Genomic DNA, 18,151 nt, shown 5'->3' on the forward strand with positions numbered 1-18,151 from the left:
AAGCCAAAACGTCTCGCTCGCCCCAAGGTGGTTGGTCCCTCCCAATATAGCTCATAACCCCGCCCCTCCGCGTATTCTAATGGACACGAGACAAACTAAACAATCAAATTACACTTCAAATAATTTTTTCCCAAAGATGGTTTATGTCATTTTCGGTCGTTTTTATCACACTGATGTTAGTTTCAATGTTCGTTCTTTAAAAAGTTAGTTATTTGATGCTATAAAAACGGGGGATGTGACGTCATTATTGACAGCTGAGATTGACAGCACCAACAGACTTTTTTCAGGATTTTCAGGAGGAGCCTGGAGCTTTAGCTTTAATTTCTTCATTTCCATAACTGTTTATTTCATACTGACATAATGATTTGTTCTTTATTTGCGAGAGTGTGGGTGGGCTTTTGATATCGCGCCCCTGTTCTCTACCGTGCAGACTCAGGTACCAAGTCGGGTTTTCAGCGGAAGGTAGTGAAGATGTGTCATCCATATTTTTTTACGGTCTATGGTTTGGAATGACATATAAGACGCCAGGAATTTCACTTTTCGGGGAAATATCCCTTTAAGAGGAATCTACAGTATAATCCTTCAGTCTCTGATGAAGGAGCCTGTTCATTAATGTTGACAGTGCAAATTAACGTAGATTAAAATAATATTCCAAACACATGGTACAGTATGACACAGAGAGAAAGAGAGCGAAAGACTACAACAACAAGCAGAAAACATGCCCACAGGAAATGGAATTAGCCATCGTGCAAGTGAAATAGTAGCACATGTGGCTCAGTCCAACCACAGTTTCTCTTTCCATATCCATCCATCCCACTGTTTCTCCAGCCACTGCGCATTCTAACAAATTTCTCCTCCCATCTTTCCCTCCTCCTCTTCCAATTTTTTTATCCTCCTCCTCATTTCTCCATGTGTTATCCTATAGATTATTTGACGTTATGCTACATAGTCACTCCTCACTATATCTGTTTCTCCTCCTCCTCCTCTCTCTCCCTCTCTGTCTCTCCCTCCCCCTCCTCTTCTCTCTCTCTCTCTCTCTCTCTCTCTCTCTCTCTCTCTCTCTCTCTCTCTCTCTCTCTCTCTCTCTCTCTCTCTCTCTCTCTATCTTTCTCTTGCACCACCTGTTAGTGCAGACCCCTGTGCTTTGGAATTCACTTGTTTATGAGGGAGTCTTTCACACTCACACAATCAAAGGTAAGAGAAAAATACCGCTTATTTATCTTTGCCTGTAACTTCCTCGTATCTGTTATGTAATTTAATCTCCCAGCATTTTCTTGTTTATTCATTTATATCTTTGTCTCTCTCTCTTTGCACACCCCTCTCTCTCTTTCATGTCTATCTGGTACCAAGTCAAATCAGTGTTGACCCTTTCTTGCAGTGTATGTTTATATTTCTGGAAAGGAAATTATCATAAAGTATGGTCTATCTATTTACCACCGGTCCCCTTAACCTCTCTTTCTGTCCTTCTTCGTGCGCCCCCACATCCTGCACTCATTCTGTGTTAAGTATTAATGTACTCATGTATGCGTGCACGTTAACCTTTTCACTCTCTTCCTGTTTCTCGACCCCCCCCCCCCCCCCCAACTATCATTTGCTGTATTTTTTTGCATAATTTTAACTTTAGATGGAGAGAATATACTTCATTCTGGCACATGGAGATACTGTGATGTGAGATACTGTGCGTGCAATGTTTTTTTTAAAGCTCTTTTTGGAAAGCATGCGATGCAGACTCCTCTCTCTATCTCACTCTGGTAATCCATCAGTGTCTGAGTGACAAAGTGACTGACTGTGAAACGGTGATGTGCTTCTCATCAGGACCACCGATCTTGTGTGAATAAAAGAGAACATGATACTACTGATGAGACACACGAGAGAGTTTAGAGAAACGATAGACAGATAGACAGACAGATAGATAGATAGATAGATAGATAGATAGATAGATAGATGGATAGATGGATAGATGGATAGATAGATAGATAGATAGATAGATAGATAGATAGATAGATAGATAGATAGATGGATAGATGGATAGATGGATAGATGGATAGATAGATAGATAGATAGATAGATAGATAGATAGATAGATAGATAGATAGATAGATAGATTAATATTTTTCAGATAATTATTTACACGAATGGTTCCCGCATTATATTTGGTATATAGTAGAGTCACCTGTAAATATTCTTATTTTCTTGGGATTTTCATTCGTTTTCTTGAGGAGATAACATGCGCTTCATGCTGAGAAAAAACCTAAAATGCTTTATAACATGCATAGTATTTACCTCGGATATATCGGTTTAATATTGTTAATATGGTTCGATGTTGAATCGTCACCAAAAAGTAAAGTACAGTCTGATTTATATGGCCGTTTTCTCCTTATCCGTTGCTGGTTTGAGTGGCACACGCACATTCAATTAGTGAAGTTCAAAAGAGACTCACTTATGATAAAAGACAAAGAGCTTTGCGTAATGTGTGCCTTGAATCTATTCAACTGTGTTCAACAATGACTAAAGGATCACTAACTTTTGCCAAGAAAAAAACTGCCTGTATTTTTTTTCCTAAAGGGTTCGTTAAACCCAAACAATGTACATTCTATAGTTGTCCAAAAACTGTAAGACCTTTGATATTGAGAAGATATGAAGATAGTTTTAATGAAATCCAAGACAGACAGAAAGGTAGTAAAAACATCTTTAAAATAGTCCATGTGACTCCAGTGGTTCAACCTTTATTTTATGAGATGAAAATACGAGAAGAAAACAAACAAAAATAACTACTTTATTCAATAATTTCTTCTAGCCTGTGTCAGACTCTTATGCTGTTGACGTAGTGTAAACAGTGCAGTGTTTCCTAGTTCTATGGCAGAACGACTCATGATCAATGCATTGTGGTGCTTACATAAACAGTGCCAGCCAATGGTATAAGCTGGCATTTTCTGGAAGTGCTTCCAGATAGATAGCATGACAAGATTTAGCCTCCAGGCAGAAGCCGTGGAGAACTGAACAAGAATTTTAAACACTGACTGAGACAAAGAACAGAGATGTTGAAAAAGTGAAACAGGTCTGTACAACCAGATATGTGTGTCAGTTACACAATTAAAGTATTGTGCTGCTTAGTCAGCTAGTTAAATTGATCAGCTAGAGAGTATGTTGACAGCAGTCCAAATCACATCTAGCCACTGTGTTTGGCGTCAAGTGCCAACAGTGTCATTATGTACTGAGACAACCCACTGCCAACATGTCAGTAATTTACAGTAGGCTACTTGAATATCTCTCTTCACTACTTCCTCTCACTCTCACATCCCACCCCCCACTCCGAGGCATCTTCTCAACGGTCTCTTCATGTCTTGCTGTGATCCAATCTCAAGCACTGACATTCATTCATTTTGTGACTGCACTCACAAAGTTAGCGGGTTACTGCGCAATGCACACAGTTCACTATTCAAAGCACTGAGAGAGAGAGTCTGCACACTGTCACGACCCATTGCAGAGCGTGCAAGTTACTGGAAGTTTGTTTTTCTTTTTTTATTGATGACATAAAAACAACAGTGCCAACATGACAGCTGACTTAATTCTAGATTGACTTAACTAGCATTGCACTAGCCATTTGGGTTGTTAAACCACAGCTTAAAAAAATAGATTGCGCTACGAATGAGGTCTACAGTTGCCCACCAGGAGAAGCACACATAAAGTCTATGCAAATTAGATTACATTTGAATCCGCCGCTGGCTTGGTAGTTTCGGAAAGACATAAAATCACGTTTGAATTTAAATGAGCCCACACTCACCTCTGAAGAAAGTCTCAGAAGATGAAAAAACATATACGATACAATCACATTTGGTTGATAAAAATTATATTATTATAGAGATTTGTTCTAGTGCGCAAGTATCCTTTCTTCCAAAATCTAATTTCGTCATATAATGATTTTAGATGCAAATTGACATTTCCCTCTGACTGGGGGTTGAAAAACAATACTTAGTTTTCGGTCCTCGCCAGTGAATTGGAAATCATTGAAAATGTTTAAATAAATAATTAAATAAACAGTTTTCATAAACCATCACAGACATGTATTATTATGTACAGCAGGTGGTGGGAAGAGATTTGATTTGAAGTCTAAAAAAACAAATTCTGCTAGGCGTGAGGTCCTGTGCTAATCGCTAATCTTGTTAGCGTCCATGTGTCATGATCTCATTAGCTGTGCTGCACCAATGCCATTATGACAACTTACCTGGCACCACCGTGGAGACAGCCATGATGCCTGTCAAAACAGTGGACGACCTGATGGATTGACAAGTAGAAATCTCTGCAATGGCATGTAATAATGTGCTTTTGGCCAAATGGGCCAAAATTACCTTAAAGGTCAGCTGTGTATGAGTATGTGTCCTCCTGCGTTCTTTTTCTAAGATTTTCTAAAGTTTTTGAAAGAAGTCTCTTATGCTAACCAAGGCTGCCTTTATTTGATCAAAAGTCAACAGTAAAAACAATAATAGTGTGAAATTATTACAATTCAAAATAACAATAATACATTTATTCCTGTGATGTCAAAGCTGAATTTTCAGCATTGTTACTCCTGTCTTCGGTGTCACATTATCCTTAAGAGATCCTTATTGATGATTTGCTCAATCACATATGATGATTTGATGCTCAGGAAATAATTCATATTCCTTATTATTTCTGCAGGGATTAGCTGCAAACACCCTGAAACATTCTCAGGGGAGCTTGTGCATATCAAGTGTGCCCATAGAAACAAGATGTTGCCGCTAGAATAAATAAAGTCAAAAGTGCATTCTCACTTCTTATCAAATTACACACTCATTTTCTCTAAACCCATTTCCCATCCTCTCTTCATTCTAGCAACTTTTAAAACTAATATTTTGTGGTCTGAAGCTGCTCCATCTGCAGGTCTTACTGGTGCTTTAAGCGCTTACATTGAAGGTGAGAAGAGCATGCTGAAATTGAAAGTGTGCTGTGGCACGCGGGTCCGGCAGCTCAGAAAACAGTTTTGACAAGCCAGGTCAATTCATCTCAGTCTCTGGAGGTATTACAGATCAAATGCGTATCTGACAGTCTGTCAAAACAAACAACAACAAACAAGGCTGTTTAGAGGTCTCTGGAAGAAGGTCTTTAATTTAGAAAGGAAGACACAAAAGCTTAACAGTGGTTTCAATTTACATTGAATAAAACCAAGCACGACTGCAGGGAATGGAAAATTGGCCAAGCTCTGCTTTTGGCTTCAGGCATAGATTTTTGCTCACGACTTCTAAATAAATAAGAGCAGGGCTTAGATGGCGAGTTCTTAAAGCTAGAGCTCAGCACAAACTTCTTAAGCCGCAGCATGCAAACGCCCACTCTCCTCCAACTCTGAACCTCCAGCCACACTCTCTCCTCACTTCGCTTTGTACCTACTCATACTCAGCCTCTAGCCTATTGCTCTTGCGCTGTAGTTTGCAGCTCCACTCAGCAGCTAAGTTGTAACTATCATGTATATTTTTGTCCTTTTAACGCTTAAAGCATTTAAAGTACAACACAACAAAGAAACTTTTGGTTTTGGTCTCTAACACGGGTCTCTAGATCCAGTATAATGTCTACATTTCCTTGATCTCTCAAGAAAAGCTCTTCGGTTCAAATTCAAAGGCCTTAACATTCAAAGGAGATTCGGCTAAATGTATTTCTGTGAAACCAAGGGCCTCAAGATCTGTGTAGTGAATTTCTGCCATGCTGGGGTGGACTACATGAACATCTGTGCTCATGAAACTGCTATGAATCTGCTTTTATGGTTATGGTTTTTTCCTGCAACACCAAGTTCATACACTTAAAGAAACAATAAGAAAAAAACTGACTTAATTTTTCTATTTTGCAAAATCTCACTGATTTTTTTAAAGCAAATTTTGCATATAAAAATTAAAGGCACAATATGTACGATTTTTGGATTAAAATATCCAAAAACCACTAGAACAATGTTATATATTTTGTTGACTCGTGTATTATCCCAAATGTTTCCTAGAATGTTAATTAAATTAAATCCAGATTAATATCAAATTTAAACCAGGACATGGACCGTGTCAGTGTGTCGCCTATCAATGACATCATACCCTATTCTAGAAACAAGCTGTCATCAAGATACACCTTTTTTGTATAAGGGACTTCTAGCGGGCGAAAATTACATATTGCGCCTTTAAGTAAACTCTACTTAACTAAGTTAGGTAAAATGAACAAGGAAAATAAGTAACTTTAACTTCAGCAGTAAAAGGTTTCTGGGTAATTTCTACTTGAAGTTTCCAATACTTTTTACAGAAACAATATAACACTTAAACTTAAACAACACATTTAAAGTGTATGCTTCACTTATAAATATATAAGTAAATAATACAGTAGATATCTACATAATAGAAGTAATGCGCCACCTGAACACAGAGATCTCACTTGGTACACAATACACAATAGCGGTAACATTCGATTAACATTCGATTCGATAGTTTTATTACATTTAATAATATTTATGCTTTAATTTCTACAAAACTAATATACACTTACCTAAAGGATTATTAGGAACACCTGTTCAATTTCTCATTAATGGAATTATCTAATCAACCAATCACATGGCAGTTGCTTTATTTGCATTTAGGGGTGTGGTCCTGGTCAAGACAATCTCCTGAACTCCAAACTGAATGTCAGAATGGGAAAGAAAGGAGATTTAAGCAATTTTGAGCGAGGCATGGTTGTTGGTGCCAGACGGGCTGGTCTGAGTATTTCACAATCTGCTCAGTTACTGGGATTTTCACGCACAACAATTTCTAGGGTTTACAAAGAATGGTGTGAAAAGGGACAAACATCCAGTATGCAGCAGTCCTGTGGGTGAAAATGCCTCGTTGATGCTAGAGGTCAGAGGAGAATGGGCCGACTGATTCAAGCTGATAGAAGAGCAACTTTGACTGAAATAACCACTCGTTACAACCGAGGTATGCAGCAAAGCATTTGTGAAGCCACAACACACACAGCCTTGAGGCAGATGGGCTACAACAGCAGAAGACCCCACCGGGTACCATTCACCTCCACTACAAATAGGAAAAAGAGGCTACATTTTGCACAAGCTCACCAAAATTGGACAGTTGAAGACTGGAAAAATGTTGCCTGGTCTGATGAGTCTCGATTTCTGTTGAGACATTCAGATGGTAGAGTCAGAATTTGGCGTGAACAGAATGAGAACATGGATCCATCATGCCTTGTTACCACTGTGCAGGCTGGTGGTGGTGGTGTAATGGTATGGGGGATGTTTTCTTGGCACACTTTAGGCCCCTTAGTGCCAACTGGGCACCGTTTAAATGCCACGGCCTACCTGAGCATTGTTCCTAATAATCCTTTAGGTGAGGGTAGAATTATGTTGTTTTTTAAATTATTGCCTGAACTAACATTTTCATGTAGAAATGTTGCTGTGCTGATGGGACTCAGTGCAAAGATTTTACATAAAGGTAGTTCTTTGGTCACTCTGTTAATTTGGAAGATATCTGCGAAGGTACTCAGTTCAGGGACAGAGAGGTGTTATAATTATAAATATAAATATAAATAAGTATTATGGTGACAGCTATATACAAGCAAAATTTCAGGGGAAATTATACAAGAAAAACTTTGCTCTCTTTCTCCTTATCCTCATCTTCATCCTCCTTACGCAAAAATTCACTAGCTTCTGCACCACATCACAATGTGTAAGCTGAGCAGCAAATCAGAATTGAGCACCAATAATTGTAGTGTGACTGTAGAAATGAAAATTCTGTCATTATTTACTCACCTTCGCGTCATTCCAAACCTCTATGACTTTTTTCTTCTGTGATATACAAAAGAAGATATTCTGAAAAATGTAAATTAAGTGAAAGTCCAATGTTCATTGTATTCAACAAAAAACAGCGTTATGCAGAAGAATGAAAGTCATACAGGTTTGGAACAACATAAATGTGAGTAAATGTCAACAGATTTTTCATTTGAACTATCCCTGTAAACACAAATAGCTCTGGTGGAACCGTCTTTGTATTTTAAGTCACTTTAGATGAAGCACATCTAAGTGAATAAGTCATAATAACTCTCTTTCTCTCTGCTTTAGCTCTATGACGGTGCGTAAGGGAAAAAAGCTCACCATTTCCATCCAGGAACACATGGCCATAGACGTCTGTCCTGGCCCCATACGACCAATTAGACAGATCTCTGCCTATTTTCCCCGGCTCTCCCCGACCACTGAGCCCATCTCTCCTAACCCTGCTTCTCCACTGGCTCTCAGCCCAGGGGTTGGGACCTCTGGAGGAACGAGTGGAAGTCTCTTGTCCCCTCTGCAGGCAGGGGCGAGGGGAGGGGGCGGGACTCTGTCAGCAGCAAGCAGCATCGAGACGTCGGTGGACATCTGCAGTTCAGACAGCGATGAGAGTAGTAAGTTTTGACATTGTGTGCTTAAATCAGCAGAACAATCACACGCATATCCAAGGGAAACGTCTCGGTTACGTATGTAACCCTCGTTCCCTGAAGGAGGGAACGGAGACGTATGTCGGAACTGAATATATATAGATTTTTTTTTACTTCGGAGTAGATTTGTCTCTGAAAACAGATCCCAATTCAATCCCAATTTTAACTGTATCTGTAAGGTATCATGAATGTATAATAGTGTTACATAAGTTGTACAGTGGGCTCATTAGCACATAAACAGTCTGTGAGTGCATCATGGGAACTTGAAAAAGTCGTGGCTGTGTCCGAAAGCCTAGACAGCTGACTCGTTGCCTCATGAGATAATAGCTTGTAAGGCAGCTTTTTGTGCATGAAGGCACCTTACAAATCTAATTTCGGGCAGACTTCAGGCAGTGTAACAGTTCAATGAATTACAGCAAAATACAGAGAGCTTTGATGAGAACTAAATATTTAATTAATATATTAGAAATTTCTGACTAGATACGACATCAGAAGTGGAAAATGTTGGTAAAAAACTCACATTTACACACAAACTGACCTTCAAACACAACTTTTGGACGTCATCTTTTTTCCTCAGCTCAACTGTCACAGAAGGGAAAGCACAGGATTGTGGGATATCAAAGGCAGAGAAGGATACATGTATGCTGCTTTCAAAAATCGATCAGATGAAGGTCTCTCAGGAGACAGGAAGTGAAGCTAACATTAGATTTGGATGTGCCTTGTTGCCTTCCTACCTTGAAATGAAATGTGTCCTCTGAAGGCAGCATTTTTCGGATTTCGGACGCAGCCCGTGAGTCTCAAAGGTGACTGTGACAAGTACTTTATTTGTCCCACCCATAACCCTAAATCTCTTTGTTGTTCCCAATATCCAAATATTTTGGCTCTTATAAAATAATGTTGGATTTTATTAATGATAATGCCTAACAAATATGGTGAAAATTATTTGAGACATACTATCTTTTAAACTTGGACATTGAGAAAAGAGGTTATAAGAATATTATTTTACTATTTTACTGCTAACAATGTTTGTCTGGCTATCACCAGACCAAGCTCAATTTAAAATTGAACATTGGTCTGGGGAGTCTGCTCTGTGTTTTCTACTGCACCAGAGGTGTGATAAATGAGCATTATTATAATAACTCTGTACGCAGTTGGATAGTCCTTCAACCAATCAGATCACAAGAGGTGTGATTAAGAGGCGACGACCCATCATTTCTCTATCTGTCATCATGTTAAACCCCAGGTGGATAAGCCATTCTGTGATTGGTTCCCGCAAAAGCGTAATAGAAGCAGTAAAAATTAATGTACAGGTTTACAGACTGAGTTGCCAGGCGAAATCAAATCGCCAGTAAATCAGGAAAATATCTATAGATCTATAACAAAGTCCCATCTTTAAATTATCTTAGTTTCATTGCGAAATCCAAACATTATGTCATATTTTTGGCACTGATTTTAGCTGATCACATATCAATCATATGATTATTAATATATATTATTAAATATACACTGCTAAAAAAAATTAAAGGAACTGAAAACTTCTGAAAAAATGGAAATTGAAAACACATCAGAACTCATTTGGGAAAATATCATGCTGGATACCTATACTAATATGGACTGGGTAATGTGTAATGAACGAAAGGATACCACATCGTTTGATGGAAATTAAAATTATCAACCTACAAAGGACTGAATTCAAAGACACCCCAAAAATCGGAGTGAAAAAATTATGCACCAAGCTTGTCTATTTTGCTGAAATTTCATTGCAGCAACTCAAAATGGTACTCAGTAGTTTGAATGGCCCCCACATGCTTGTATGCATTCCTGACAACGTCGGGGCACGCTCCAATGAGACAACGGATGGTGTCCTGGGGTATTTCCTCCCAGATCTGAACCAGGGCACCAATGAGCTCCTGGACAGTAGGAGGTGCAACCTGGTGATGGCGGATGGACCAAAACACAATGTCCCAGAGGTGTTCTTTTGGATTTAAGTCAGGTGAGCGTGGTGCCCCTTCAATGGTATCAATTCCTTCATCCTCCAGGAACTGCCTGCATACTCTCGCCACACGAAGCCAGGCATTGTCATGCCCCAGGAGGAACCCAGGACCCACTGCACCAGCATAGGGTCTGACAAAGTGTCCAAGGATTTCAACCTTATAAATAATGGCAGTCAGGGTGCCATTTTCTAGCCTCCATGGATATGACTGCCCAGACCATCCCTGACCCACCACCAAACCAGTCATGCTGAACGATGTTACAGGCAGCATAATGTTCTCCACGGTTTCTCTAGAGTCCAGACCCTTGTCACGTGTGCCTCGGGTGAACCTGCTCTCATTTGTGAAAAGCACAGGCCGCCAGTGGCGAAACTGCAAATTCTGGTGTTCAATGGCAAAGGCCAATCAAGCTCCACAGTCCTAGGCAGTGAGCACAGAACCCACTAGAGGATCTCGGGCCCTCAGGCCACCCTCATAAAGTCTTTTTCTGATTGTTTAGTCAGAGACATTCACACAGTGGCCTGCTGGAGGTCATTTTGTAGGGCTCTGACAGTGCTCATCCTGTTCCTTCTCACACAAAGGAACAGATACCGGTCCTGCTGATGGGCTAAGGGCCTTCTATGGCCCTGTCCAGCTCTCCTTCTGGCAACGGCACGTATTGATGTGCCATCCGGGAGGAGTTGGATTGCCTGTGCAACCTCTGTTGGGTCCAAGTATTGCCTACTGCTACCGGTAGCGACATTGACCCTAGCCAAATACAAAACTGGTTATTAGTAGAGAAAGAAAATGTCAGTGGTCTCCACCTGTAAAACCATTCCTGTTTTGGGAGTCTTCTCATTATTGCCCATCTAGTGCACCTGTTTTTAATTTCATTAACACTAAAGCAGATGAAACTGATTACCAACCCCTCTCTGCTACTTAACTGACCAGATCAATATCCCAGGAGTTTAACTGAACTGATGCTATTCTCTGATTTAAAAGTGTTCCTTAAAAAAATTTTGAGCAGTGTATATGGGCCTACTATAGGCCTATTATAAATGATAATGCTATTGATCCTTATCGATATCTTATGTGATGTAGCCTATCTTTGAATAAATATTGTCCAAAAATGTCTAAACATTAATCTTGTTTAAAACAAATCTTCCATTTACTCCAAAATAAAAAATAAAAAAAACAAGCAAACAAATGGCTCCATTTCAGATTTGGAGTCAAATAAATATATTTATATAATTACTACTTGTATTGTATGCCCCTTTTCGATTGTTGCACTTTGAGATTCTCCGGAATGAAAAGTGCATTATTAATAAAATCTATTATTGTTATTATTAACTTATGAGTCTTCTTTTTTTGTGAGTACATACAACTGAAAAACCTTTCTGGGACAAAACGAGCATGGAGCTGTTCACATACTAAACATTTAGTCAGATACATATATAAACAAATATAATTTATAGTTTTAATAAATATATCATCCATATGGTAATGTCAGTCCACAAACGGGCACCTTATGCTATGCAGAAATAGCCTGCATATCTATATTGTACATGGGCACGGCAAAATATTATGTTGCAATAATACCTTATTTGAATTTTTGTTGGTTTTCCCTTAGTGCCTGGCAAAAATGAAATGTAAATTATTATGTTAATAATTCTGTAATATTAAGCTTTGACTTTGCATTGTTAATATGCATAGTGCAGGCATAATATTCCAATTTGCAATGTTGCTCTCCATCTTACCATCTGTCAGATTTGCATGCCTCCTAATTGTGTTCCATAATGGATTGTTTAATCTGCTTCCTGTCAGGTATTATGTTATATGATGTTATTAACATTTGTACTATCATTCTTATGATTGTGTAGCTGCACTGGGGACGTTAGAATTTGAACTGAGGTATGAGAGAGCAACCAGTTCACTCCACTGTAACATCATCAGAGCCAAGGTAAGGTCCAACTCACACCTCTGCAGTTCACTACACACTCACACCTATCTGTGACTCACATTGCAAAAACAACCTGCAGGTGATTTACCCTTTAGCAGTTTGTTCTACTTCAACAGGGCTCCATAACTTCACTCATTTATATATTTTTATTTATTTATTTAGCATTCCTACCATTAATGTGGCTTGTTTTTTGTTTAGGGTCTGAAATCCATGGATTTTAATGGCCTGTCCGATCCTTATGTCAAACTTCATCTTCTACCAGGAGCCTGCAAGGTGAGATCCTGTTAGGAGTAAACCTCTATGCATGAACTTCACTATATTTTTGTATAATACTAACCATTCAGAGCAGGGGCGTAGTCAAGCTTCAAATTCGAGCTTTAAAGGTAGCCTATAGTTCACCCAAAAATGAAAATTTTGTCATTATTACCTTCATGTCATCGCAAACCCGTATAAGCCTTCGTTTAGGGTGACCATATTTTGATTATCAAAAACAAGGACACTCGCCCCAGCAATGAGATACTCAAATGATACTCAAAGTCTACTCAAAGATTCCTTATTATTTCAATACTTTTAAAGTATGCCCCCTCTATATGGATAGAAAAAGTTATATTAGGGACAGGACTTGAAAACAAGACATGTCCTGGGACAACATACATGCATCGTGCATGGTGATTTTGTCAATGCAGACTGGAGATTAATATTTTGTAAATGAAGTGGTAGGCTGTTGGGAAACAAGAAGGACTGCAAAACACAAGGAGTCAAAAAGGGGGACAAATCAGGCAGGTGATGAGGGAGAACAGGTTGGGTAAATAATCCATAAAGAGATAACAAGAGGGGAGGGGTCAGACAGAAGACAAGAGCACATTGCCCAAAATAACAAAACACCAAAAGACAGAACAAACATGTGACTAAATTGTGTTTATTATAATAACATGAGGGTGAGTAAATTATGACAGAATTTTTGGGTGGACTAACCTTTTAATGGTGGGCTAATCAGCGCTAGTTTGTCCAGTGCAACAGTCCAGTTTGTTTGTTTAAAAGCATGAAACCATAAACATCTGTGTTTCGCTTCAAAGGGCGTCTTTGACGACGTATTCTGTAAAAATGAAGACCTTTTTTTACATTACGATTCTTACACCTAAAAGCTTGTTGACCTCACTATGACCTCTGACCTAATTATTTATGATTGGACACACGAACACCAAACTCATATGTGCTTGTTGAACATTTCAATCTCAAAACTGTGGGAAATAATAAAGAGTTGATCTTCCCTAACAGCTTCCCCTCTTCTAGAGAGACTTCTATTAGGTGTTGGAGCAGGTATGCAGGGATTTTTTTCCATTCAGACACAAGAGCATCAGAGAGGCATTGATGTTGGGTGATGGGGCCTGACTCACAGTCGGTGTTCCAATTCATCCCAGTAGTGTTCAATGGGATTCAGTTAGGCTTTGTGCCTGTCACGTTTTTCTACACCATTTCATTATAGATCTTGTTTTGTGCACAGTATTATGCTGAAATAGAAAAGCACACTCCTCAGACCAAAAATGGTCTTCAGTGGAATTTAGGAGTCTAGCCAAAAACATAAATTAGAAGGGGATGTTATTTTTGGCCATAAATGGTGACACATTAAGTACTCTGAAATATCCTCTACTTTAAATCTAGAAACAACTACTAAAAATGTTTTATAGCACTTACATTTGGTGTTAATAAGATGTTTTTGGAAAAAAAAACAATATTATATACATTTTAAATAACTTTTTTTTAAATGTATATTTTAAAATGTAATTTTTGTGATACAAAGCTGAATTTTCAGGATTATTAATACACTCTTCAGGGTGACATGGTCCTTCTAATAATTCTAATAAGCTGATTTGACATTTCTTACAAACCCGATTCCAAAAAAGTTGGGACTATACAAATTGTGAATAAAAACAAAATGCAAGGATGTGGAAGATTCAAATTTCACTATTTTATTCAGGATGACATGGATGACATATCAAATGTTTAAACTGAGAAAATGTGTAATTTTAAGGGACAAATAAGTTGATTTTAAATTTCATGGCATCAACATATCTCAGAAAAGATGGCACAAGGCCATGTTAACCACTGTGTGTGTGCCATCCCCTCTACTTTTTATAACAGTCTGCAAATGTCTGGGGACTGAGGAGACAACTCGGTCAAGTTTAGGAATAGGAATGTTGTCCGATTCTTATCTAATACAGGCTCCTAGTTGCTCAAGTGTCTTAGGTCTTCTTTGTCGCATCTTCCTCTTTATGATGCGCCAAATGTTTTCTATGGGTGTAAAATCTAGACTGCAGGCTGGCCATTTCAGTACCCGGATCCTTCTTCTACAGAGCCAAGATGTTGTAATTGATGTAGTATGTGGTCTGGCATTGTCATGTTGGAAAATGCAAGGTCTTCTCTGAAAGAGACGACGTCTGGATGGGAGCATATGTTGTTCTAGAACTTGGATATACCTTTCAGCATTGATGGTGCTTTTCCAGATGTGTAAGCTGCCCATCCCACACGCACTTATGCAACCCCAAACCATCAGAGATGCAGGCATCTGAACTGAGCGCTGATAACAACTTGGGTTACTCCTTGTCCTCTTTAGTCTGCATGACATGGCATCCCAGTTTTCCAAAAAGGACTTCAAATTTTGATTCGTCTAACCACAGAACTGTTTTCCAATTTCCCACAGTCCATTTGAAATGAGCCTTAGCCCAGAGAAACGCCTGCACTTCTGGATCATGTTTAGATATGTCTTCTTTTTTTGACACAGAGAGTTTTAGCCAGCAATGGTGAATGGCACGGTGAATTGTGTTCACTGACAATGTTTTCTGGAAGTATTCCTGAGGCCATGTTGTGATTTCTATTACAGTAGCATTCCTGTATGTGATGCAGTGCCGTCTAAGGGCTCGAAGATAATGGGCATCCAGTATGGTTTTCCGGCCTTAACCCTTACGCACAGAGATTATTCCAGATTATCTGAATATTTGGATGATATTATGCACTGTAGATGATGATAACTTCAAACTTTTTTTTTTCTCTGAGAAACTCCTTTCTGATATTGCTCCACTATTTTTCACAGCAGCATTGGGGGAATTAGTGATCCTCTGCCGCTCTTGACGTGACGCTCTTTTTATACCCAATCATGTTGACAATTGCCCTAATAAGTTGCAAATTGGTCCTCCAGCTGTTCCTTATTATGTACATTTAACTTTTCTGGCCTCTTATTGCTACCTGTCACAACTTTTTTGTAATGTGTAGCTCTCATGAAATTGAAAATGAGCCAATATTTGGCATGACATTTCAAAATGTCTCACTTTCAACATTTGATATGTTATCTATATTATATTGTGAATAAAATATAAGTTTATGAAATTTGTAAATTATTGCATTCCTTTTTTTTAAATTCACAATTTGTAGTATCCCAACTTTTTTGGAATTGGGATTGTATTATTATCAATGTTTTTCTCAACTATTTTTGTGGAACCGTGATACAATTTTTCAGATTTTTTTGATTAATAGAAAGTTTAAAAGAACAGCTTTTATTATAAATATTTTTTAATGTTAAAAATGTCTTTACTGTTGACCAATATATACTGTATAAATGCATCAAAGAATTAAGGTATTCCAAAATATTCACTCAAATATAATTATATTTATTTATTATTCATATAAATAATGTGACAGCATTCAAACTGTTTTATACCCACAGGCCAATAAACTGAAAACCAAAACTGTACGTAATTCTCTAAATCCTGTTTGGAATGAGACTCTTACTTACGTTGGCATCACGGAGGAGGATATGCACAGGAAGACTCTGAGGTTAGTGAAGACATCTGTGCACCCTTGAATCCATCTTGCTTTATGGGCGACTCCAAGCAGGCTGTAAATCTATTCTGGATATGTCTTAAAAATACTTATCTCGGAGAGCAGTGATTTGACAGTAGCCTGCATATCTTGCTTCAACAGTAGATGTGTAGGTGTGTGACAGAGAGTGCGACTGCTTAGCAGACCTTCCTTTGCTTATAAACCTTCAGGAATAATCTAGTTTCTTGGTACAACTACTGTTGTGCACGTCTTGGAAATTCTGCATATATTTAGCCTGAAAATGTTTGCAGAGCTGAAAGATACTCTTCCTGACTGCTGTAGCACTCAGGTTTATCCTGTGATTATCCACAGAAAATTGCCTGTGTGCTCATATTATAAATGAACAGTATCCCCAGGCAATATGGGACTGCTGGTGTTTTCAGATTTGCCCTTTTTTTCAGTGACAGGGTGACAGTAGTCAGAGAAGAAGTCATTTAGCCGTTTATCTCCAAGGGAGAGTAAAGGAGCAGAGGAGAGTGTCGGTTCCACAAAAACGCAAGCAAACCTTTAAAAAAAAAAAAAAAAAAAACAGGCGCTTACTTCCGACGAACTGGCAAAGCCAGAAATATCACCCTAATCCCATTCATAAATATACATTTCTGTCTGAGCCATTTTCAGCTCTTGCTGCTCTGCGGGTGGTATTTTTATAGCCTTTTTTTATCACTTTCTCCCATACTACATTTACAACTTTAATGTTTATCTTTGCTCTCCTTCCTGTATAATTGAATAACTCTCACTTTCTTTTGTTGTTGTTGTTGTTGTTTTTCTCAGGTTATCGGTGTGTGATGAGGATAAACTGACTCATAATGAGTTCATTGGAGAGTCTCGTGTGGCCCTACGACGTGTGAAGCCAGACCAGACAAAACGTTTCTACACCTGTTTAGAACATCCGCCACCTGTAAGACACACATACACACACTTTTGTAGTCTGTGTGAACAGTGCCTGATCAAAATGTCACGTCATTGTGATCAATGCCTGATCTAAATTGAATTAATTTAACCTTTAAATGCATGACTGTTTTCGCCAAATATTCTTACATATTTGGGTCTTTAGTGACCCGGATCTCTAACACGGATGGATCTGTACCTGTTGCAATAATATGTAAAACTCCTGATATTAGAATAACAATTACAAGAGAACTAACATTACCTTTTGGAGCTTGGAAGTGTTCCGTTTCAGCAGATGTTTTATATCATCAGAGCTCATTTCCCAGTACATTCGGCATCTGTCTCATATTCGCCACCTCATTTTCTCACAACTCATTTTCAACGTCTTCAAAATAAATGTTTTGATCACTGACAGCTTCTTCACCTCTTCACCATAATTATTAGATTGGATTATATAGTTTCCTTTTCTGTCTGAGGTAACTATTAGTGAAACGTCACTTCATCATTGTGTATCAGACATTGCCATCTTGTGGAATAAAGGTGAATTGCACTTATTTCATCATTATAGATTAATTTAGGCCAATTATTGTGCAGGGGAAAAAAAGTACAAACTGACACACCTTGGGTTGTTAGCGACCCTATACAATTTTGACAAACAAGTAGTGGAAAAACAGGCATTCAATTATAATGTTGTTCTTGTTATATTGTTTAAAATGGATTGATTGAGGAATACTAAAAAGGTTGATGTCTAATTAAAAAAAAAATGAATGAGGAGGAGGGTAGTAAATGATGTCCCGGGTAGCTAAAGACCCAAGGTATGCATTTAAGGGTTACGCTTGTTCTAGCTAATCAAAATAACTTTTCTTAACCAGTTAGTGTTGCTGATAGAAAGAAACTTAATTTTCTAGAATGCATTACCTGTTAAATTTCTTTGAATTGAAACTCGGTAAATTCCGAATCATGCATTGAAAGGAAAACAAATCTTCACTTCTTAAATTTGCTTAAAAATGTT

The 18,151-nt window shown here is 38.4% G+C and overlaps 1 protein-coding gene across 1 annotated transcript in view; it reads left to right on the forward strand.

Annotated features, from left to right (window-relative positions):
- Window positions 1–900: 900 nt before the first annotated feature.
- Window positions 901–18,151, forward strand: part of doc2a (double C2-like domains, alpha) — a 37,751-nt gene continuing 20,500 nt past the window's right edge. The window contains exons 1-6 of the mRNA XM_067413313.1: window positions 901–1,194; window positions 8,093–8,412; window positions 12,296–12,375; window positions 12,574–12,648; window positions 16,097–16,206; window positions 17,023–17,149. Coding sequence (XP_067269414.1) covers window positions 8,097–8,412; window positions 12,296–12,375; window positions 12,574–12,648; window positions 16,097–16,206; window positions 17,023–17,149 — 708 coding nt within the window. The 5' untranslated portion in view covers window positions 901–1,194; window positions 8,093–8,096. The remainder of the gene's footprint in view (window positions 1,195–8,092; window positions 8,413–12,295; window positions 12,376–12,573; window positions 12,649–16,096; window positions 16,207–17,022; window positions 17,150–18,151) is intronic.

The sequence above is a fragment of the Pseudorasbora parva genome, chromosome 2, assembly GCF_024679245.1.
Source record: "Pseudorasbora parva isolate DD20220531a chromosome 2, ASM2467924v1, whole genome shotgun sequence".
Taxonomy (NCBI): Eukaryota; Metazoa; Chordata; class Actinopteri; order Cypriniformes; family Gobionidae; genus Pseudorasbora; species Pseudorasbora parva.